This window comes from Mauremys reevesii, linkage group 3 (assembly GCF_016161935.1).
Source record: "Mauremys reevesii isolate NIE-2019 linkage group 3, ASM1616193v1, whole genome shotgun sequence".
Taxonomy (NCBI): domain Eukaryota; kingdom Metazoa; phylum Chordata; order Testudines; family Geoemydidae; genus Mauremys; species Mauremys reevesii.
The window spans coordinates 92,393,731-92,417,843 of NC_052625.1; the positions used below are offsets into that span (position 1 = coordinate 92,393,731).

The 24,113-nt window shown below is 41.3% G+C and overlaps 1 protein-coding gene across 2 annotated transcripts in view; it reads left to right on the top strand.

The window, feature by feature from the left end:
• The window catches only part of EZR (ezrin), a 78,959-nt gene that overhangs the window by 40,887 nt on the left and 13,959 nt on the right, over positions 1-24,113 (top strand). For both annotated transcript variants that reach the window (XM_039530291.1, XM_039530292.1), the window contains exons 3-7: positions 2,599-2,682; positions 17,415-17,510; positions 19,829-20,103; positions 20,959-21,042; positions 21,785-21,931. In XM_039530291.1, coding sequence (XP_039386225.1) covers positions 2,599-2,682; positions 17,415-17,510; positions 19,829-20,103; positions 20,959-21,042; positions 21,785-21,931 — 686 coding nt within the window. The remainder of the gene's footprint in view (positions 1-2,598; positions 2,683-17,414; positions 17,511-19,828; positions 20,104-20,958; positions 21,043-21,784; positions 21,932-24,113) is intronic.

The window sequence follows — 24,113 nt, forward strand, 5'->3', positions numbered from 1 at the left end:
CTACTAAAGCAAGAAGTATATCTTGATATCAGTTGGAATGCCATGTATAGGAAGGTGGTAGGATTCAGATCTGTAGTGGTAGGGAAAATATCCTTTCAGACTCCCTAAAATCTCTGCAAAAAATGTTCTTTACCCCACAATGTGGCTTTCAGCCAAAAGTGTAAAGAATCTAAAGGAACTGCAGCTTTGTATTGTATGTAAGGATTAGGAATGTATGCATTCCTTAGAGGGTGTGGGGAGAGATTAGTATATAATATTAACTGACTTTCCTGTGTTGCAGGGGGTGGGCAAGAAGACTTCTTAATTGGCAGGGGTTAGATCTTCAAATCTTGGTCTTACCATTTCTAAATAGAGCTTTCTTTCAAGCTTTCAGTGCCCCTCCCCTCGCCCCTACCTCCCCTTAGGTACCCCTAGCACACATTGTTCAGTTGGAAAAGCCTTCCCTTTTTGACAGGAAAAAGACTTTTTTTTTTTTTTTTTTTAAAGCATGGAATTGGGTACTGTCTCGCATTTTAAAGCATTCTAGAATTCTGCAACTACTAAAGCTAGGGTGGAAAAGAAGTTTTCTAAGAGTTTAGATTCGGTTGAAAAGAAATCTAGAACCTGCAAAATTTTCTCGTGCTTGACTGTTTTTAAACAGTATCCTTTTATCTGAACAAATCCTTAAAGGCATTGGGGTCATCTAGCAGACAGCTTCTGGGGTTTGGCAACTATTGACTCTCCAATAGGTAAATAACTGGAAAGAAGGAATGAAGAGATTTTTCTAAACTTATTTTAATGACTCTTGGAGCCTATGTAACTCACTGAAAGTGTCTTATGTTTTAACTCGAAGGTGTTCCATTTTGTAATTAAATACATTAAAATTAGTATTGCCAGTATTTTACAGTTGATGTAAGTGTAGTTTCATATATAAATTATAATTTTCAAGGGTGGTCTCCAGTATCTACATTATTTTTGAGTAATGAAAGCTATTTAAACTTGAAACACTGTGCAAAAGGGCAGATATTCCTCTTCTACCTCTTAATCCCAGTCTAAAAATATTTTTAAATGTCACTGGTATACAAGTTCCTCACCTATAGCAGACTTTTCTGGTCTGTTAGTTTTGCTTTCTGTAGTGTTGCATTCATAAAATGACGTGTCCATCTTTTCACCCTAAGGAGAAGGAAAAATACACCAAGCTGTACAATATGTAGCTAGTAAATAAAAATATCCTTCATTATTTTAGAAATGCAAATTATACAGGAAGCAAATGGTGGAACAGTGATTCTCCAACTTTTTTCATTTGCGGACCTCTAAAAATTTGTGAATGGCAGCAAGGACCCCTTTGGGAATTAGATGGTCTGCAGACCCCAGGAACCACAATTTGAGAACTTCAATAACTCAGACATAGGTTAGGGGTTTGTTATAAAAGTGGATAGGTGAGATTCTGTGGCCTGCATTGTGGGAGGAGGTCGGACTAGATGATCATAATGGTCCCTTCTGACCTTAAAGTCTGAGTCTATGAACAAAGAAGGAAGAGGAGAGCATTGCATCCCCTTTCCCTCATCTTGTGTAGCAAAACTGTCTCTGGTTTCAAGTTCTTGTTCTCATGGTTTATTACCTCTCCCTTACCAATATTTATGTTGCAACCCTGAGGGTGGAGGAAGGAGTCTTCCTGAGGTGTGCAAAGTGCAATACTTTTTAGGTGACAGTATTGTATCAGACCTTCAGATAATTCTTTTCTGAGCTGCCATTACTGTGCTGCTCCTTATGATACTTCCTGCAGTCTTGGTTGCTGCTTTCCTGTTTTTTTTATTTTTTTTTTAATTAATAGGCAATTTCTTTGTTACTAGTAGAATATCTCTAGTGTTCTGCATACAGTACTAACCTTTCTATTTTATACACTTGATCACCTTTCTCCTTTTGCCTTTGAAATACAATCAGATTTATTATTAAAATATTTGTTCCACAGTGTTCTTCCTTTAATGCCTTTTTGCATGCTCAGTAGATCCGTTATAAGCATAATAATTGATGTTTATTGGATTAATACTGATTGGCTTGGAAGAATAATCAACTGCCTTTTACCTTTAAAACCTTATGTTAAATCTAGCTCTAGCATAAAGGGGAGCTGAATTTAAACTCCTAAATTTAATTTGGTCATTATGACATTCTTTTAGGATTAAGGGGTGTTTTAAATGCAGTGTGCAGTCCTTGCTCACCATGTGCTGTGGTCAGAAGCAATCAACACTAAAATGCTTTCTCATTTAATCAGAAGTCCAATCCAATTCCAGGCTGAGTAACACAACCTGTGGAGCAATCTGGATAAGTCAGTGCCCTTAATTAACTTTGTCTATGTGATAACACAAAACTCTAATTGAGGAATACACTAAAATGTAAATAGTCTTTTAAAAATAAAGCGAGCGAGAGACTGGAGCCATTGTTAATGCTCATCCTCAGTGAGGTGAAGATGCCTACGATGCCTTTAAGATTTTTTTTACTGGAAATAATGCTTTAAAACATGTACAGTACTGGTTCTATGAAATATACATATAGTTCACACTGGTTATATGGTTTTTCAATATTTTATTTTTTAAATCACTGTACTTATTTTCTCTTCAGCTCAATGTTCGAGTTACCACTATGGATGCGGAGCTGGAGTTTGCCATCCAGCCCAACACTACAGGCAAACAGCTATTTGACCAGGTCAGTTGTGCATGTGTGTGAAACCATTTTAGATTGTAAGCTCTTCTTCAGTCATGAACCGTTTCTCTTCTGACTTTGTACAGGGCCGATCAGAATAGGGTATTCTAAAGCCTGACTGTTGCCTTTGGACTTAACCACAATAAATAAGCAAAAATCCTTAAAAAAAAAAAAATAATTGGCCACTATTTTTTTTAATGTTCAAGATAACTAACAAATAAATGGTATGTTTGTCAAATATCCACTAGTGCATTCACCCAGCCTTTACCGCTCTTGATATTTGCCTTATTGTCTCCAGCAGAGACGCTTATGGGTTGTCCTCTCAGTATGGTGAACACAATAAACACAAATTTGTGAACATAATCACCCCCCCTAATGAGCCTCTGCTAGAACTCGGTGCACTTTCTGTGAGGTTGTATTATCTTACGAAATTACTCAGTCATTTAATAATTATTAATCTCACTCTGAGACTTTAAATATTGGGCATCTGTCCCTGCTAGGGGATTACAAAGGGAAGGAGACAATAACAGCCTGGAATGAAGGGGCAGTGGTAATGACTTTAATGGCTTATATTCCAAAGGGTATGAGAGAGGCTGATTAGTATCCCTGGGGCCCACATTTCTCTAGTGAAGCCCATTTCCAAGTGATTATGAATCTTTCCCTTTATATTGATTTTCATTCTCTGGGTGCCAGAGGTATAGTAGAGCATGCTAGAAAGGTTTCACTGTGCCACCTTTGCTAGTTTCTTCCATTGCTGATATGCTGTCCTGTGAAGAATGAGCTGTTTAAAACTTTCATGTGGGTAATGTCTTACCTTAAGCTGATGGTATGTCTTGTCTAGATTAGTGACTTTTGTCTTTCTACTGATGTAGAAGGACATACTGTAGAATGAGCCCTGAGCTACAGTACACCATTAGATCAACATAAGCTGCCCTATGTCGACCTAACTATATCATTGTACACACTACAGCCTTGCTCCCTCCAATATAAGTGCCCCACTACACTAACATAATAGGGCCTTGTCTACACCACAAAGTTTTGTCAGCAAAAGTTATTCCGCTTTAATTAAAGCGCTTTAATTAAAACTGCTGTTGCATGTCCACACTGTTGGCAGAGGGCAGCTCTTGCATTGACACAGAGCAGTGCACTGTGGGTAGCTATCCCACTGTGCAACTGGCTGCAGGGTGCTTTGGGAAGGGTTTGCAATGCCTCATGGGGCAGGTATAGCGTCACGTGATGCAGGTTTCTCCAGGGACATCCTACTAGGTTGAAAAAGCAGCTGACAACCTGAAGTGTGTGTGGGGAGGGAGAGGAGAGTGGTGTGTCTGGGGCAGGGGAGACAGCAGGCTGATCGACCTATCCTGAGGCAGGGGGCGGGGACACTCCCCCCACATCGGGCCTTGGTGGCACAGCAGTCTCTCCCAAAGCAGCCCGCTCTGACTGCTTGCCTGTGGTACTGTGATTCCCTCCGAGTTCTCTCACAGCCTCCTCAGCTCCGCATCCTGAGCAGGCAGCTCTGTGAGCTCTCAGTGTGAGGGATGTCAAAGCAGCACAGCAGTGTTCCCCACCTCTCCCGTCCCTTCTTTCCCCCCTGCCCCCACCGTAGGGCAGAATAGGAGCATTCCATGTTAATTATTTGCTCTTTGTTCTCCAAATGGAGCAGCATGCTCAGCTGTCAGATACTTCAGGTAGCTTTGAAAGGGGAGGCGCTCATGCCTGCAGGCTAGCGGAGATCAAAACAGTGAGCAGAGCGGTTACAGCAGGCATTGTGGGATACTGGTGGAAGCCACTGATGTGGACAAAACAAACAGCAGTGTCTACTCTGATTCTTTGTCACTTTGCTGCAAGAAGCTTTATGCCTCTCATTGAGGTGGTTTTATTTTATTGGAAAAACAGCAGAGTTTTGCCACCAAAAGTAGCTTTGTAGTGTGTACGTCTCCCGTTTTGTTAGCAAAAGGCAGCTTTTGCCAACAAAACTTTGTAGTGTAGACAAGGCCTAACTCTACCTCCATGAGAGGCGTAGGGCTTATATTGGTATAGTTAGGGTGACAGTGTCCATGTAGATGCTGCTTTATTTATGTCAGCTGTTGGCTGTCATTTTTGTCAATTTCATGGCTCCAGGCTAGAGCTGTGAAATTGACAAGAAAATCCTCCTCCCTCCCAGCCAGGCTGCTGCTGCCTCCAAGGTCCTGGCCCCACACTCCACACCAGAGCACAGGTGCTGCCCAGGCTCCCCACACTGCCCGTCTTAGGTTGGTGGAATGTGCACCACTGACAGAAGGAGAGTAGTGTGGATACAAACTCCACAGTAATTACTGCAGTGGCTGTAAGGTGACCTAGTATAGGTCTACATGACAATATGAGGGTTGTGTGTTAAGGAGAATTCTTTTAATAACTGAATATACAGTAGAACATCAGTTATGAACACCAGAGTTATAAACTGACCGGTCAATCACATTAGCTCATTTGGAACCGAAAGTAAGCAATCAGGCAGCAGCAGAGATGGAAATAAAAAAGCAAGTACAGTACGTTGTTAAATGTAAACTACTAAAAAAAAAGGAAAAGTTAAAAAAAATAGATTTCACAAGGTAAGGAAACTGTTTCTGTACTTGTTTCATTTAAATTAAGATGGTTAAAAGCAGCATTTTTCTTCTGCACAGTAAAGCTGTATTAAGTCAATGTTTGGTTGTAAACTTTTGAAAGAACAACCGTAACCTTTTGTTCAGAGTTACAACCTCCATTGCCAATGTGTTTGTAACTCTGAGGTTCTACTGTTTATATAAATGAACACGCTTACTTCTATCGGGTATCTTTTTAAATATCTGGGTTAAAATATTGCGCACATGAATTGCAGTAATACCTTGGACTTCTACAATAACACCTCTTGATTCAAGTCTTAAGGCAATTGCCAAAGGCAGATGATATCACCATTCTGTACAGATGGGGCAGCAAGGAGGAAACTGAGGGACAGATGTTGTGAGTTGGCTGCAGAGTAACAGGACCCCAGAAGAGTCAGGCATTTTGCATATTAAGTGTAACCGCTTTTTACAGGGCACATCCACCCTGTGCATTAGGACAAAGCAAAGAGGCTGGCCATTAGTGTCAGTGGGTTCTTCAAGACACACGGGCCTTCTAGACACTGAAGAACATGGGCAGCCAAACTGTCTTCTCTTGCTTTTGCTCCGAGGATATGCTTAAAAGAAACAGCATGAGCTCATCTCTGATGTCACTATTGGGAGGTGGGGCCGCTATGGCTCAGAACAAGAACGAGGTAGTGATTGGATTGAGGCAAGTGGCATTTTTATAAACCTGTTTATACCTTCTTTTTGTGCATGTAATACCCAAGAGTTTTATTGACTGGGTAGAACAGAAATAGGCCAAGAATGGCTAGGCTTGCTTTTCACAAAGACCTAGCTGTACTTCTTTCTATCTATCTATCTATATATAATGAGATGAATTCACAGCTCTGGCTTGAAGGAGAACTTGTTTGTAATCATAAAGACTCCTGTATGCCAACAGAGCATTAATAGTGCCTGGAAAGAGACTCAAACTGTACACAAAAATGGCAAGATTAGCTTAACGTCCCTTAGAAAATGTTGAATGAGTTGGGTCAAACAGTTTTTCTTTGCTCCTCTACTGGTCCTTTTAACAAAAGGCTGAGTAGTCTGTCTTTCAGCTCAAGTAGGCAGAACTGGCTGAATAGCATGCATTCTTTGTACAAATGTTGTCAACACACTTTGAATGACATTTCAGACAAGAGTTGGCCAGAGCCAACTCAGTCTTGTGGGAACTGTGCGGATTCCTTTTTTATAGAAAAGATAGCCTGAGTAGCTTTTGTTTTGGTCTGACTTGCAATCATGGCTGTACTTGAAAGCTAACTTGCAATATCACATTTTATTGTAAGAATGACGCAATTTTAATTTCTTTTGATCACTACAGACCTGGGCTAGACTTGAAATCTATAGACTGTTTGCCAAATCTCCAATAAAATAACTTTTAATTGAAGCAGCATTTAGTTGTATGACCTAGCTACCTGTAGATCTGGCTTGATTTTCTACCCAGAGAATAGAGGAGGGTTGCAGCAGGAAGGGGGAGAATATATTTACTTCAATCTTTCAGGGTATAACTTTTTCAAAAGTTCCAAAGTCTCACTTTCTAAAATGATTTAGGAACTACTGAAAAATCTTATCCTCAATCTTTAGTGTTGCCTGCTATAGATGCAAGTCAAATATTTCAGGCAGAAGTGATTTGTTTTAAGATGCTTCAAGTATCTAACTCTATATTTCTATGGATATACCATCTTGAAATACTATCAGGCGAGGTGGTGGTATACTAAATATAGCTAGCTTTTGCATAAATGGCAGAAAAGTCTCAAGATTTCTTAGCTACAATTGAACTTTGATGTGAAAAATGATAAGCTTGAAACAAGTTTAAAAAATAACAGGAGTGGCAAAGTAGTGTTGGCTACTACCTCTTACAATGACTTACCGCATCTACCAAGATTCCTAGGAGTACCTTTCTCTCTCACCCCTGCCCACTGTTCTTTTTAATAGTCTTCCATATGATTGGAATGAAATATCAATGAAATAGTATGCTGGGACAGAAAACTCTTTAATCTGACATGGTCTTGCAGTGTCTGTTGCTGGAAAAGTAGCAAGGTTTTGCAAATCTCACACTGAAATGAGGGAAATTAAAAATAAGTATGTCTGCTTTGGATTATGTTAACATACATTCTCCATAGACATGTGGACCTCCCCAGCCCTCTCAGCATTTACCCCAATATAGAACAAGGTCTTGAGAAGATCTCAGTTAAAGTCTCATATATCCCATCATGATACTCTGTTCCAGCAACTCTTCCCATCTCTTATCAAACAATTAAAAAGAACAAGAGTTGAGGATCAGTTCCCCCTCAGAAACCAGTTAACTCTGGGGGCTGCAGGTGAACAGCAATACTCAGCTATGTGTAATTGAAAAGCTGCATTGAGAGATTGTTGGGTTTTTATGTTTTGAAGGGGTGGGGTTGAAACTTAAATTGATCTTTATTTTAAAACTCCCACACCTGAATCTTTTCTGGTTGCTGAGGCACTCTGCTGTGTGACAATAGCTGCTGTTCAGAATAAAGCTATGGTCTACCAACATCTTGCCATAGTCCATGCAGAAGTTGGCTCTCAAGGACTCCCCAACAGCACAATGTAAGGGGCAATTGTAACAAGGCAATGACTAGAAGCAGGCTTTCTATATGAATTAAGAAAAAGTTAGTATTTATTTTTAAAAAAATCTATAATAAACTACAGTAAAGGGATATCATCCACTTAAAACCTTCAGACTGTGTGTGTGGTGCGATGGGGGTTTACCTTATGCTATAGCAAGTGACAGCTAAGATTAGAGAGAAATTATTTTCCTGCTCTTTCATTTTGTTGACTTTGCATTCTGTGTGTAGAAACAGTGAAACTGACTAGGAACGTAAGACTTGCCAGACCCAGGATCCATCCAGTTCAGTATCCTGTCTCCAGTAGGGTCCAGCAACAGATGCCTTAGGGGAAGGGGCAAGAAACCCTACATTAGGCAATGTGTGATCATTTCTTCCCCCCTCCCCCCAACACTTACTTGTCCTAACCCCTAATAATTAGATTTGCTTATATCCTGAAGCATAAGATTTAATATCACTACTCAGTCAGTCCATTCATTATGTGTGGGCCTTTTTCCCAGCAATGGGAGACTTTAAAAGGAAAGGTGACTGTTAACCCAGTTTTCATTACTAATGTACCAGCTTATTTCCAATTTAAGGTCACAATCTGTGGACTGACGGTGAATTTTTTCATGTGTGTGTTTTAGGAAGTGTTTTGATTAAAGAGCATTTCTAGTCTGGCAAAAGCCACCGCTTTATTGAACACATCTAACTTGGGCTGCAGAACCCTTGCTGCTGGTGATGTGAGAGTATGAAACGAATCCGATAACTCCAGCTATGATATAGTCTTTCAGGGCTGGCAATCAGAAGGCGTCTTCATTTTGGGAGGCAGCACACTTTATCTAGAAATCCACAGAGAGAATGGATTTTTCTCCCCGCCTCCATGTTTAGAATCACTGTCTGGAGCAGAATTGGACTTTAAGTAGTCTTCTGCTGAAAGGAGCCACAATGTATGCTATTCTCTCAAGTTACACTGTCTGTATAAGTGTCTGTAAATACACCACGTTCTAGAAGAGAAACAGATGTAGACCACTGTTTTCCTTTTTGGTAAACATTCTAAGTAGGACTTTAACAATATCAAACTTACAGATTTCAAAAGACAAGGGAAAATATCTCTACCCTCAGACTAGAATGTAGAGCACTGGAAGTATTACATCAAATATTCATCTTAAGTTGGCCTAATTCATTACCCCAGTAGCCTATTTTCAGGCTTTCAAACATCAGTTGGTTTTCTGCTTGCAGTAATGTGAAGGGTTTGTCTATATGGGGGAAACTGATAGACTAAGTTATTTATTCCACTATTCAAAACAACTTCCCTATGTAGACAAGCCCAAACAAGCATGTAAATCTAAGTGTACCTGAAAGCAGCAGAGTAAGATTGAAATCTGCATGAGCAGGCTCTAATACATGTAGTGCAAGCTCTGCGGATTACTAGCAAACTCTGTTTTCAAACTTACTGTGTGTATGGCAGACCTCTGAACCTTTTTTAATTAGGAACTACTTCACTGGCTTGTGTGAAGGTGTGGGTTGTTTTTTTTTAATAAAATAGTTAAGCCTATGAATGTTCCAATCCCTTTCCTTTCAGATCAGGCTCGTATTCAGGCCTGGTCTACACTACGCGTTTAAACCGGTTTTAGGAGCGTTAAACCGATTTAACGCCACACCCGTCCACACAAAGAGGCCCTTTATATCGATATAAAGGGCTCTTTAAACCGGTTTCTGTACTCCTCCCTAACGAGAGGAGTAGCGCTAATATCGGTATTACCATATTGGATTAGGGTTAGTGTGACTGCAAATCGACAGTATTGGCCTCCGGACGGTATCCCACAGTGCACCACTGACCGCTCTGGACAGGAATCTGAACTCGGATGCAGTGGCCAGGTAGACAGGAAAAGCCCCGCGAACTTTTGAATATAATTTCCTGTTTGTCCAGCGTGGAGCTCCGATCAGCACGGGTGGCGATGCAGTCCCAAATCAAAATCCAAAAAGAGCTCCAGCATGGAGCGTACGGATGTGATCGCTGTATGGGCAGGCAAATCTGTTCTATCAGCTCCGTTACATAAGACGAAAGTCCAAAGCATTTTTAAAAAATCTCCAGATGGACGCCATAGCAGGGACTCGGCACGCTGCTGCGTGACAAGCGTAACGGAAAGCCAAAGAATCAAATCGACGCTCATGGAGGGAGGGGGGACTGAGGACTCAAGGTATCCCACAGTTCCTGCAGTCTCCGAAAAGCATTTGTATTTTTGGCTGAGCTCCCAATGCCTGTACGGTCAAACACATTGTCCGCGGTGGTTCAGGGCATAGCTCGTCAATGTACTCCCACCCCCCCATCCCCGGAAGGAAAAGGGAAAAAAATCATCTCTTGACTCTTTTAAATGTCACCCAATGTGTACTGAATGCTGCTGGTAGACGCGATGCTGCGGCACTGAACTGTAGCATCCTTGCCCCCCCTCCTTGGTGGGTGATGGTACACTATGGCAGATATCTGTCGTCGTCATCAGCCTTGTGGCAGACGGTGTAGTGCAATTCGACTGGTATCCATCCTCGTCATCATCCCATAAGTACTCCTGACTGGCCTCCCAGTCATTCCCAGTAGACGGTACAGAACGGCTGGTAACCGTCTTCATCGTAGCAACAGGGGGCTGAGCTCTATCAGCCCCCGCCCTTCATGTGTAAAGAAAAGATTCTGTACTGCCTGGACTATCATAGCAGCTGGAGGCTGCCTTCCCCTCATTTTATTTCACTAACAAGTCACTATTTCTTATTCCTGCATTCTGTATTACTTCAGCACACAAACGGGGGGACACTGCAACGGTAGCCCAGAAAGGCTGTGGGAGGAGGGAAGCAACAGGTGGGGTTGTTGCAGGAGCACCCCCTGTGAATGGCATGCAGCTCATCATTCCTGCGGGATCTGACACAGAGCTGCTGTGCTCTCTGGTTCTCTGATACACTGGATCTCTAGTACACTTGCCCCATATTCTAGGAAGGACTGATTCTATTTTTAGATACCATAAAGGAGGGATTGACTCAGGGAGTCATTCCCATTTTTGTCTTTTGCGCCCCTGGCTGATCTCAGCCAGGGGCACCTATGATAGCAGCAGAAGGTATAGTGCAATACGACTGGTAACCTTCATCTCATTGCCAATTTACAATTTACAATAGCATGGTAGACAGTACAGAACGGCTGCTAACCATCTCTGCTGTCATGCAAAAGCAAATGAATGCTTCTGTGTAGCGCTGCTGAATCGCCTCTGTCCGCAGCATCTAGTACACATACGGTGACAGTGACAAAAGGCAAAACAGGCTCCATGGTTGCCACGCTATGGCGTCTGCCAGGAAAATCCAGGGAAAAAGGGCGCGAAATGATTGTCTGCCATTGCTTTCCCGGAGGAAGGAATGACTGACGACATTTACCCAGAACCACCCGCGACAATGATTTTTGCCCCATCAGGCACTGGGATCTCAACCCAGAATTCCAAGGGGAGGGGGAGACTGCGGGAACTATGGGATAGCTACGGAATAGCTACCCACAGTGCAACGCTCCAGAAATCAACGCTAGCCTCGGACCGTGGACGCACACCACCGAATTAATGCGCTTAGTGTGGCCGCGTGCACTCGATTTTATACAATCTGTTTTACTAAACCGGTTTATGTAAATTCGGAATAATCCCGTAGTGTAGACGTACCCTCAGTCTTCATACTTTTCCTACAGTACATGGAGTTTCACAATCCTGGATTCCTACAATCTTTCAAAAACAGCCACTAGTTTCTGCACGGTAACTTATGGGTAATGGAATGGGATCAAGTTAGTGGCACACTCACCTCCTCTAAACAACTTCTGAGAATATACTTTGGAAGGCAACACCTACTTTGAGAACTGCTGGCTTAATTAACAAACAATTTTTGTGATTAAACTGAAGATCCTTAGTTCAGTTTGTGTCATTCTGTTTGTACATTCACACTGATCAAACATCAGTTAACCAAAACTTAGTCCCATCTGTATCAGTGACTGATCTCCCATCTAGTCAATATCTTTAATACAAACGAAATAATCTTAAAAGTACTAAGTTATAAAGCTACGTACTATCTACTTATTTTTAAATATCACATCACATAATTTAAGTACCTATGCAAAGTGTGAGCAAATGTTAATTCTATATGACTTGTTAAAATCACAGACCATCATGGCATATGAGTGAGAGTATTTTCACGTTCTTGTGATCTGTGAAAACCTATCTTGATTGTGGTGCCTGGAGTTAACATTTCAAAATCTCCAGAGGTAAGGGAGCAGCATCTGTCAAGTAGACCATTTGTAATAGCTTGTCAAGGTGAACTAGGTTACCCCTGCAACAGGGGGTAGTCAATTATTTTTTGTTAAGCTACAAATTTCTTAATCAAGCTTTAGTCAGGGTCCAGACTCCAGAGAAGAAAATAAAAAAATAAGTAATTACAATTTCTGGGTCCTTTCAAAGGCATCTGATGGTCCAGATTTGGCATATGATCCACCTATTGACTACCCCTGCCTACAAATAAACTAAATGATGTATGCTATCAGCTAAAGTAGTGTCTTGACTTTTTAAATGAGTAGTACAATTGCTTTATTTGATCTGGAAAGAGCCAAATGACCCTTGAACTTACAATTCATTTAAAAAGGCCTTTAACCTTGCTGGAGAGTAGATTCAAATATAGTTCTATTGAACATGATTTTAACTTAAACTGGGTCAATTACACTGAGGACAAGGCTTAAGTCCTTCATCATTGCAAAAATGAGCCAAACCCTGCTTGCCTAACTCATGGAGTGTTCCTATTGGCTGCTATGGTATTTGCTAAGAGACCACTCAGATAAGAGCAGTAGGATTAGGCCCTGAAGTGAGACACTGTTGTAGGCAATAAAATAGCTTTAGTATGTGGCCTTATTTTCTCATCTTCCCCTTTCAGTTAGCATGCTGCTGTTAGTTGGCTTTCATAGGATTGCCAAGCATCTTACTCCATCTGGAATAAATATGAGACCCTAGAATTTGCTGCTTCAGCACCCTTTACTTGGTGTGTGTTTTTTTTTTTTTTTTAAGTTGTATCTAAAGGTCTCAATGGTGAGCTGATGCATGTATCCAGTTACTGGATTTTTGTGGTTTGATCTAGGTTTTCTGTATTACCATCCCCACTCAGCCAAATCCTGATTCAAATCTCAAAACTCATGAGATTAAAAATATATATAATAAAAGGCGACTTTGTCTTCCGTTGCTGGCAGGGGCGGCTCTAGGAATTTTGCCGCCCCAAGCACGGCAGGCAGGCTGCCTTCCGCGGCTTGCCTGCGAATGGTCTGCTGAAGCCGCAGGACCAGCGGACCCTCCGCAGGCAAGCTGCTGAGGGCAGCCTGCCTACTGCCCTCGCGGCGCCGGCAGAGCGCCCCCTGCGGCTTGCCGCCCCAAGCATGCACTTGGCGTGCTGGGGCCTGGAGCCGCCCCTGGTTGTTGGGAGCAGATTTTTAAGTTTAAGTTTCCACTGAGATAGGAGTTAGGCACCTAAATGCATTTAAAAATCTGAAATGAGCCCTTAAGTCTTCAAAGTTATTTTTTTTTAAGCTTTTTTTCTGCAGCCATGCAGGCTAGAAAACTATATATTTTTCAGTTAAACTTGAGACTTTTCTGGAGTGCAACAGGTGGGACTTAATAAAAACCTCAAATCATGACACTTGCCATAAAATCATGAGAACTGGGCTTTGTGCAGCAGAATGGATTATGAGCATTGGCATTCTTGTCACCATTATCTCCCTGCGTGAGAGTTTGGAGTAAAGCTCAATTTCCCTCTCCAAAATATACCTAGACCTCAGGAACCTCTCAGGCTTTTTGTGATGGAACAAACCAATTCTGCAGCTGGGAAGGAGGAGGGATTTTAGTCAAGTACCAGTTGCTAGTTGAGGTGTGTTCCTCTTACCACCCACCACCTTCCAAACCCCCTGGTTTTTATTACCATGTTCTGATGACAACATAAGATTAGTTTTGACCTAAAATCTATTTTTAGTAAAATTAGCGTTTCACTTATGAGCCAGCCAAAGTAGGGCATTCTGAGTTGTGCAAGAGCATATGCCTTCTTTTTTTTTTAAAGGTACACTTCAAAGGAGTGGGAAATGGCCCCCACAGGTGTGTGAGATGACCTTTATGTTCTTAAGTAGGGCATCTAGCTTGTAATTCCTCTGTGTAACCTCTCCATTGAATTCCAGTTTCCCTTGAGTCATGTGCATTGCTGTAACTTACAGATTGTCTATCGCTAATCAGCCATGGCCATTGAAACTGTAACCCCCCCAGAGTGGTAATCAACATAGTTGCTGGGGTTTTTTTTAAGGCATTCTCACATGCTAACTGCCAGCTTCTGGCTCATTGGGTACTAAATTCAAGGAAAACAAACTGTGGAGTGAAGGTTGGGTAAGTGCTCTGGGGAGAGGAAGTTTTTGGACTCTGAACAAGATGTTTGCATGAGTTTCACTTTTATAAAAATGCAATTAGTGGAGTATTAATGAAACTACCTTCCTACATGCATGAGAAATCTGAGCCGCAAACACCTTGGCCTCTGTGCCCTGAATGGCATCACAAGTACCATAAACAAGGGAAGGAAAATAAAATGCTGTCCCAGTCTAAATCTCAAATCTGTTTCTGGCATTTGTGGTGTCACCTTTTTTGACCAGAGAAACAAGCATATCTGCAGTTCATAGATTACATGATTTTAAGAAGGTACCAGTTACAGTAGAACACTAATTTGATCCTTGAGAGGTTCATATACTATTTTGATGTATTATAAAGGATTTTCTAAACTCTTTGCTGTCAAATGGTTTTGAGTACACTAACATTCTCAGTAACCATATACCTTACTACAGTTCTTGTGGGGGTTTTCCACGCCTCAAACAGGGTTTGTTCATAAGAATGGCCATATTGGGTCAGACCAAGGTCCATATAGCCCAGTATCCTGTCTTCTGACAGTGGCCAATGCCAGGTACCCCAGAGGGAATGAGCAGAACATGTGATCCATCCCGTCACCCATTCCCAGCTTCTGGCAAACAGATGTTAAGGATGCCATCCCTGCCCATCCTGGCTAATAGCCATTGATGGACCTATCCTCCATGAATTTATCTAGTTCTTTTTTGAATCCTGTTATAGTCTTGGCCTGTACAACATCCTCTGGCAAGGAGTCCCACGGGTTGACTGTGCATTGTGTGGAGAGAAAAATTCCTTTTGTTGTTTTAAACCTGCTGCCTATTAATTTCATTTGGTGACGCCTAGTTCTTGTGTTATGAGAAGGAGCAAATAATCTTTCCTTATTTACTTTCTTCACACCAGTCATTATTTTATAGACCTCTATCATATTCCTGCTTAGTCATCTCTTTTCCAAGCCTGAAAAGTCCCAGTCTTATAAATCTCTCCTCATATGGCAGCCAGTTCATACCCCTAATAGTTTTTGTTGCCCTTTTCTGAACCTTTTCCAATTGCAAGATATCTTTTTTGGAGATGTGGCGACCACATCTGCACGCAGTGTTCATGATGTAGGTGTACCATGGATTTATATAGAGGCAATATGATACTTTCTGTCTTATTATCTCTCTCTCTCTTAATGATTCACCACATTCTGTTAGCTTTTTTGACTGCTGCTGTACATTGAGTGGATGTTTTCAGGGAACTATTCACAAAGACTCCAAAGTCTTTCTTGAGTGGTAACAGCTAATTTAGACCCCATCATTTCATATGTATAGTTGGGAATATGTTTTTCAGTGTGCATTACTTTGCATTTATTAACGTTGAATTTCATCTGCCACTTCATTGCCCAGTCACACAGTTTTCTGAGATCCTTTTATAGCTCTTCGCAGTCTGCCCGGGACTCAACTATCTTGAGTAGTTTTGTATCATCTGCAAATTTGCCACCTCACCCTTTTTACAGATCATTTATGAATATGTTGAATAGGACTGGTCTCTATACAGACCCCTGCGGGACACCACTATTTACCTCTTTTCATTCTGAAAACTGACCATTTATTCCTACCGTTTGTTTCCCATCTTTTAACCAGTTACCGATCTATGAAAGGACCTTCCCTCTTACCCCATGACAGTTTACTTTGCTTAAGCGCCTTTGGTGAGGGACCTTGTCAAAAGTTTTTTTTTGTTTTTGTTGAAAATCTAAGTACACTATATCCGCTGGATTTCCCCCTTTTCCACATGCTTGTTGACCCCCTTAAAGAATTCTATTAGATTGGTGAGGCATGATTTCCCTTTACAAAAACCATGCTGACTATTTCCCAATAAATTATGTTCATCTATGTGTCTAACAATATTATTCTTTACTATAGTTTCAACCAGTTTGTCTGGTACTGAAGTCAGGTGTACTGGCCTGTAATTGCTGAGATCACCTCTGGAGGCCCTCTTTAAAAATTGGCATCACATTAGCTATCCTCCAGTCATTTGGTACGAAAGCTGATTTAAATGATCGGTTACAAACTACAGTTAGTAGTTCTGCAATTTCACATTTGAGTTCCTTCAGAACTCTTGGGTGAATACCATCTGGTCCTGGTGACTTATTACTGTTTAGTTGATCAATTTGTTCCAAAACCTCCTCTAATGACACCTCAGTCTGGGACAGTTCCTCAGATTTGTCACCTAAAAAGAATGGCTCAGGTTTGGGAATCTCCCTCACATCCTCAACTGTGAAGACTGATGCAAATAATTCATTTAGTTTCTCCACAATGGCCATATCATCCTTGAGTGCTCCTTTAGCATCTCGATCGTCCCATGGCCCCACTGGTTGTTTAGCAGGCTTCCTGCTTCTGATGTACTTAAAAAAAAAATTTTTTTTTATTTTTTATTACTTTTTGAGTCGTTGGCTAGCTGTTCTTCAAATTCTTTTTTGGCCTTCCTAATTATATTTTTACACTTCACTTGCCAGAGTTTATGCTCCTTTCTATTTTCCTAATTAGGAATTAACTTCCACTTCTTAAAGGATGCCTTTTTGCCTCTCGCTGCTTCTTTGACTTTGTTGTTTAGCCCCGGTGGCTCTTTTTTTGGTTTTCTTACTATTTTTTTTTTTAATTTGGGGTATACTTTTAAGTTGAGCCTCTATTATGGTAGCTTGCAGAGATTTCACTTTTGGCACTGTACCTTTTTAATTTCTGTTTCACTAACTTCCTCATTTTTGTGTAGTCACCCTTTCTGAAATTAAATGCTACCATGTTGGGCTGCTGTTGTGCCTTCCATCAGTCAGTTCTCACCCTCCTTTTTGGGAGTTGAAACATGCAGCTAATGCTCTGTTACCTCCTTTTTTCCAGGCTTCTGTTTTCTTCCCTATCTGGGAGATCTGATTCTTGGATGGACTAGCTCAGCAGTCAGGGGCTGCAACTGGAGGTCCTGAAGCTGGCAACCTTGGGTGGATGGGAAGAAGGGAGGCCTGTTAGAACATGAATTAGATGTGACGGGGTGGGGGTTCAACTGAGGGAGCTGATGGTCCAAATTACATTTTACGGGTATATTAACTCTTTTTTTTTATTATTATTATTATTTTGTTTCAGGTGGTTAAGACAATAGGCTTGCGTGAAGTATGGTACTTTGGTCTTCAGTATATGGACAACAAAGGATTTCCGACTTGGCTGAAACTTGATAAAAAGGTATTTGCTGTTTTGGGTTAACTATTGAAAAGAGGCTAACTTCTGGGTAAGAGTCATGCTGTGATATCAATTGCTGATGTCAGTCCTGTAGATGCTGCTGTTAATTTCTTACAGCTCCATGTTTGTGGCTTTTTTTTTTTTTTAAGAGAACCAGCTGACTTAGGGTGGCAGGAATCCTGTGAACAATGGTCTGGCAAACTGGAGGTTCACTCTCATCCCTGTGCATGCATATTGGCAGTCTGTGGTATATAAATGTGATAGAGCTGGTAGCCGTGTATCTCTCTCTCTAAAAAAGCAAAAAGAAGAATGCAGCATTATTAGAGAACAAGCGCTGCAGCAGCATGCTTTCAGACTTGCATCTGAAAAGAGTTCATATCACACAAGCAGCTCATGCTGCAGAACGTCTGTTAGTCTATAAGGTGCCATGTGATAGAGCTGTTTGCAATCACTTTATCAGGGTGTACCTTGAGTCTAGCCCCAGCACATCCGGGCTTTCTACAAAATAAGCAGCTATTTTTATTCTCTTAATGGAACCTGCTAATTTATGGTGCTTAATATTTCATGCTAGTATAGAATTAGTTGCCAGGCTCATTAGAATAGATGGTTCATTTCTAGATTTTAAAAAAGTGTTATGCTGTGATTTTAATGTACTCTTCGTTCAGTAGCTTTCAGATGTCTTGGGGATTAACATGAGCCCTTGGTGAGCAGACAGATTATCCCACATCTGCCAACTGTGAAGTTTCTTGTGCCTTTCTCTGGGGGTGTCTGGTGCTGGTCACTGTCAGACAAGGAGCTGAACGGATCACTAGTCTGACCCAGTATGGCATTTCTTGTATTCCTATGTTCCTGAATATACAGAGTTTATTGTGGAAGTCTCTGCTCCCATATTATCAGGGGCTGCAGGTCTTAAACCCTGGTCCACTGGGCTCTTAAGAGCTAGTAAATTCCAACCTGCCATCTGGGGACCAGCGAACAGTTGCTGGAATAGAAGCTGAACCTTAACAGAGGACTCCAGTCCTGGTCTCTGACAGAATGCCTGGGGCCCTGATCAGTTCATTGCTTCTATATAAACCCAGCATAGGAACAGGAAATTGTCCATGTAGCTGGGTTCTCCAGTAGGTCAGACTGTGCACTTCTCAGTCATGAGACATTTATGGAAACTACAGCAAATTTTTTTGAGTATTTTTCCACATAAGATGCATAAAAAGTATTCACGTTTTCATGCTGTTTAGCAGCTGGGAGTAAGGAGGAGAGCCAGCACTTTGAAGCAGTGGACTGATCACGTGGAACACGCACGGTTCCATGGGCCATAGTTTGGGATGGTCTTCTGTTTGTTGCTTAAAATGCCAACAGATCTTCATTTTCCTTCTTGTCCCCCCGCTCTCCCCCGCAATAAAACCATCTGGCATGGAGTATAGATCAGTCTGAGGCATATCCGTGTTAGTCTGTAAAAAAAAAAAAAAGTACTGTGGCCTTAAAGACTAACTAACAAATTTTTTTAAGCATGAGCTTTGAGCAGCAGCTCACTTCTTGGATAGATGAATGGAAACACACAGACAGGGACAGAGCCAGAAGAGTAGACCCAGAAGCCACTACTACAGGACAGAAAAAAAAAAAAAATAAGAACACCCACAGCCATCACCTACAGCCCCCAACTAAAACCTCTCCAGCGCATCATCAAAGATTTACAACCTATCCTTAGAGATAGCTCATCTCAATTGATTAGACTCTGCCTGTTGGTATGCATACTTCCACCTTTTCATGTTCTCTGTATGTATAAATATCCCTGTGTATGTTTTCTGTGCATAAGAAGAAAGCTGTGTAGCTCACGAAAGCTCATGCTTAAATAAATGTGTTAGTCTTTAAGGTGCCACAAGTACTCCTGTTTTTTTTCTGAGGCATATGTTTCCCTTCGAAGTAGTATCCATTTGTCCCCACTATCTAGTGAAAGGAGTTGATAAGGGAATGTTAGGATACTGTCTTTGCCTTTTTTCTTGTAACTAAACAGGCTGCTCTTTGGATTAATTTAATTAATTAAATTAATCCTTGTGCTATCGTAGGAGTGATCCTACAATGAATGCCTCATGGGCGGACCCTGGGACTTACACAGGTGCCCATGGATTTGTAAGGGATCCCATGCTGGTGCAGGAGTTTGTTGCAGAGTTGGGGCCATACTGACAGTAAATGCCTGAAGTAATCTTGTCTGTAAACTTGTACTAGAACACCCCCCAAACCCTTTTCTTTGTGAAAGAAACATCTCCTATTGTCAGTTAGCCATCTGCTCAGTTTTTGGGTCTATGTGTTTTGTTTTGTCTCAGGTCTCAGCTCAGGAAGTCAAAAAGGAAAATCCCCTCCAGTTCAAATTCCGTGCCAAGTTCTTCCCTGAAGATGTGTCTGAGGAGCTGATCCAGGACATCACCCAGAAGCTGTTCTTCCTGCAAGTGAAGGAAGGGATCCTCAGCGATGAGATCTACTGCCCACCTGAAACAGCAGTTCTTCTTGGCTCGTATGCTGTGCAAGCCAAATTTGGAGACTACAGTAAAGAATCACACAAGTCTGGGTACCTCAGTTCAGAACGCCTGATCCCTCAACGGTGAGTGCTTTAAAATAAAAGGGTAAAGCTGCCCTGAGTCTTCCAGTGTATTCCAGTTATTTGAACTCCCTCAAAAAATGGTATGATCAGAAGGCATGACACTTCAAAAGTTAAAGCCTCTGCATCTCATTGTTCTCTGTTCCATCCAGGCTGCGTGTGCATGACTGGAGAGCACTACTCAATACTTCCTTTCATCAGAAAATAGATAAGGGAATATTTTCACCTCTTTCAGTTAGTTTGGATCCCCCTCTCCCCCAAAGTCTAATCACTAGCAACTGTTAGCAGGTTTTGAGTGGGGAACAGCAGATTGCCATTATGAACATCCCTACCCCTGGAGAAGTTGTGTTTGCACATTGTTAATTTTTAAAATCAAATTATCCCAAAGAGACACTCTCCCGCTGCAGAAATTAACTTCTCTTTTTAACTCACTCCTCCAACTGTCTCAGTGGTGTGCATTTTTCTTTCCATAAACTGTTCCACTTGGTCAAGGGGTCATGTGTTCTACCTTCATGCCCTTGGTCAATGACGGCCAGGAGTTCTTGCTGGGGAGAGATGGGCAATTATCTATGTTCCACTTCATGAACTAGTCCTTCTCCCAAAGTCATTTTGTTCCTGGGGGGGGCATTTAGGCTTTTCATGAGGTTAATTTCAGCAGCACACACATGCACTTCCTGTAGAGGGATACCAGTTTTGTTCAGAAATGCTACAGCAGTAATCTTAAAACAGCTTTATCTGCAGATCACAAGAGTGGGGGAAAAGTGTGACATAAATATAAATGCATAGCAAAGTTAAATATTGCAACTATATGCAGCAGAACAAGTAACCTAATACTTCTAACTTCCTTCCATGTATTAGAGTAATGGACCAGCACAAACTTTCCAGAGAGCAGTGGGAAGAACGGATTCAGGTCTGGCATGCTGAACATGGTGGAATGCTCAAGTGAGTACCTCTGTTGGGCTGTATTTAGGTCATCTTGACTTGTTCTGTTAATCTCCTTAAGCACGCAGTTTTATTGTGTATTTTTAAAGTGGAATCTCAAAGTAATTGGATCGGGAAATAGCTAACACTTATTTTGCAGTCCAGCATGGAATAATGTGAAAATTCAGTAGAATTGGAAACCAGTTTTATAAAGTGTACTGCAGCCAAGCTCAATGCATTTCCAGTCCAATTAACAAACCTGTAGGTCGGCATTGACTGCTCTGGTGTTCGTAAAGTTAAGATGACGTGAATGCTGGCACACATGGAGAAGACCTCATTGAATGGATACAACCTTCTAAAACATTCATGTCAAACGCTTATTGAAAGTGCCTTTAAAACAAAATACAGTTAGGCTTGTAGAATGGAGAGTCTGGTGTTACATTCTTACATTGTCCACATGTTTGGTTGTTCACTACTCCACACCATGACAGACGAGTGCTACTTACTGAGAAATCATGATTTAGGGTTTAACTAAACAGGAATATTTTATTCTATTCAATAATAAACTAAAACACATTCAGGACTTCTCCTGAGCCCAAGCATCAGAACTGGAGTTAGGAGCAAACTGTCTGTCCCAGAAGCAACTCCTCTTGTTTTCCAACTTGCACAGATGTTTCTTCCACTAGCTTTGGCTTGTAATTTCAAAGAAGTTAGTTATCTTATGTATATATTTATACTACTTTTTTTTTCCCACCTCAACCAGAGAGAATGCAATGCTGGAATATCTAAAGATTGCCCAAGACTTGGAGATGTATGGAATCAACTACTTTGAAATCAAGAATAAGAAAGGAACTGACTTGTGGCTGGGAGTAGATGCACTGGGCCTGAATATTTATGAAAAGGATGATAAGTAAGTGTGTGTGCGCACGTGCCTGATCCCTCCAAAGGGCAACAGACTGTTGCTGGAGCCCAAAGAACTTTGAATTAGTAAAGTGTAGTACTTGCTTGGTGAATGTCACCTAAGTTTGGATAGCCACGGGGTAAAGTTTGTGTTGGGAGGCAGGGCGAGGCTTGTACTTTACGTGAATCCTGATTTGTCTCTTCTTTCCCTCACAATGTGACTGCTTTCCTCTTAGGCTATGCACCAGCATGTAGGAAACTTGAAATTATGTTTATAACAGCTCTCTAAATGTAGTGCATGAAATCATGGTATTAAACTGCCAGCACTGTTAACTTCCATTTCCGTATACAGCTGTAAAATCAGGCCCTAAAGAATTATTTTAGGGAAATATCAACCTTGCCCAAAGTTAGGGGATCAGACACCACAGTAGTGGTTGCAGTGTAAGAATCTATAGACCAGATTCTCATTATGCACTCCCAGGAACTGCCTTTTTCAGGGTTGAGTGTTAAACACAGTTTCCAATAATATAAGAGCTAATTAGAGTAAATTCTTTTAGTGTGTCTGTAGTTGCAACCAATCCTTTCAGTAGTTGTGCGCTCGCTAATAATGGAGTATGAGAGGGGAAAAGAAGGCTGAGAAGCAGGAAGAAGTAGACTGAAGATTAAAGAAGAATAAAGTTTAAAAGGAAATGAGTCCTGTTTGTATGTATCTCGCTTTGCTGGATTCTTAAAAAATGAAGCACAGGCCCAAAGTGCGGTGAAATACGAGGAAGTTTGAAATAAAGGATTCTGCGTCAGTGACTTAAGCTCCATTTCTCTGAATTTCTAATATAAATCCTAATAATAAAAGGATAGCAACAGGATCGTAGGGGATGGAGAGTAAGTCTGGGTCTAAAATGACAGTTGAGATGTAGCATTAATGGGAACTGTTTGGGGCTCCTGTTAGGACTGCAGAGGAAAAGAATGCATTTCTCTTTGCTGTGTTTAATGTGTGCCGTCACCCAGAAAACAAGGAGTGTCACATGAGATATTACATGAGTGAAACTACCTTTCTTTATTTCTTGAATGACTGGTTTCGCTGTGTAACCATGGTCACACAAACAGGTTTTTCGAGCTGCATAACCAGGCAGTATGTAGCCGTGACCTCCTGAAAGAATTATGTAGAAAAACTTACAGAACCAAAAAGAAAAGTTAGGCCAAATGATTTGTTTTGTTCAGCTTTTTTGCTACTACGCAATTGGATCTTTTGAGCACATAATGTCAGGATTAGGAAAAACAGTGATGTACATAAATCAGGACTGGATGCACTGGCAGAGCTTTGGGATTGGGATGGGGGAGGTTGGGGGAAATTTTGCAAATGTTTTGTTTACCGTTGAGTAAGACATTACTACTCATTAAATACAGGAATCTGTGCTCATAGGCGGCAGGTTTGTATAATTTTTGGTGGGGCCCAAAAACACCTTCAGTTGGGCACACCTTGCAGCATTGGGGTTCTGGAGCTGCAAGAAAGCTGCCCAACGGGGGCAGCACTCCCTGAATTTTGAGGTGTTCAAATCTGGATATGTCAGTACCTATATTTAAGGGTGAATACCAGTCCCTCCCCCCCCCAACTTGATTTCTACTACAGTATTTAAAATGTGGGGTGGGGGAGAGAGAAGACTACCATTATACAGTACTACATCTGGAATTTATTCAACAAGGTATCAGTGCCACCTCAAGTGTACTGTAATACTGCATGCTAGTGTTAGCTCATTTAATAGAATATATTGGCGACTGGAGCAGTTATGGCCAAATCAAAACCTAGGCAAGCAAATTACTGTGTGTAACACACGGGTGTGCGTGCACACACAGGTGCGTAGGCACACAGAATAAAGGTTCAGAAATGCTACATTTTAATAGGTGTTCATTTTATTTTTGCACTGATTTAAAGGTTGGTGCTGGGAAGTAGGCTTGGGCCCAGTGTTTCTACAATCCTGTGTTTAAATGGTAGGTAGCTTCCACCATTTGATACAAGGCTTGGATGAATTTGCCTTAAGTTGCAAGCTCTTGTTCTCTGGGCCTCTTCTTTTCCTCCCTTCCCCGTGTATAGTGCTTATAATCTTGAAGAAACTCGAGTTATTAGAAGTAGTAACCTGGAGTTGTTAAAACATTAAATATATCTAATACACTAAAGGGGTTTTTAAATGTTTGTT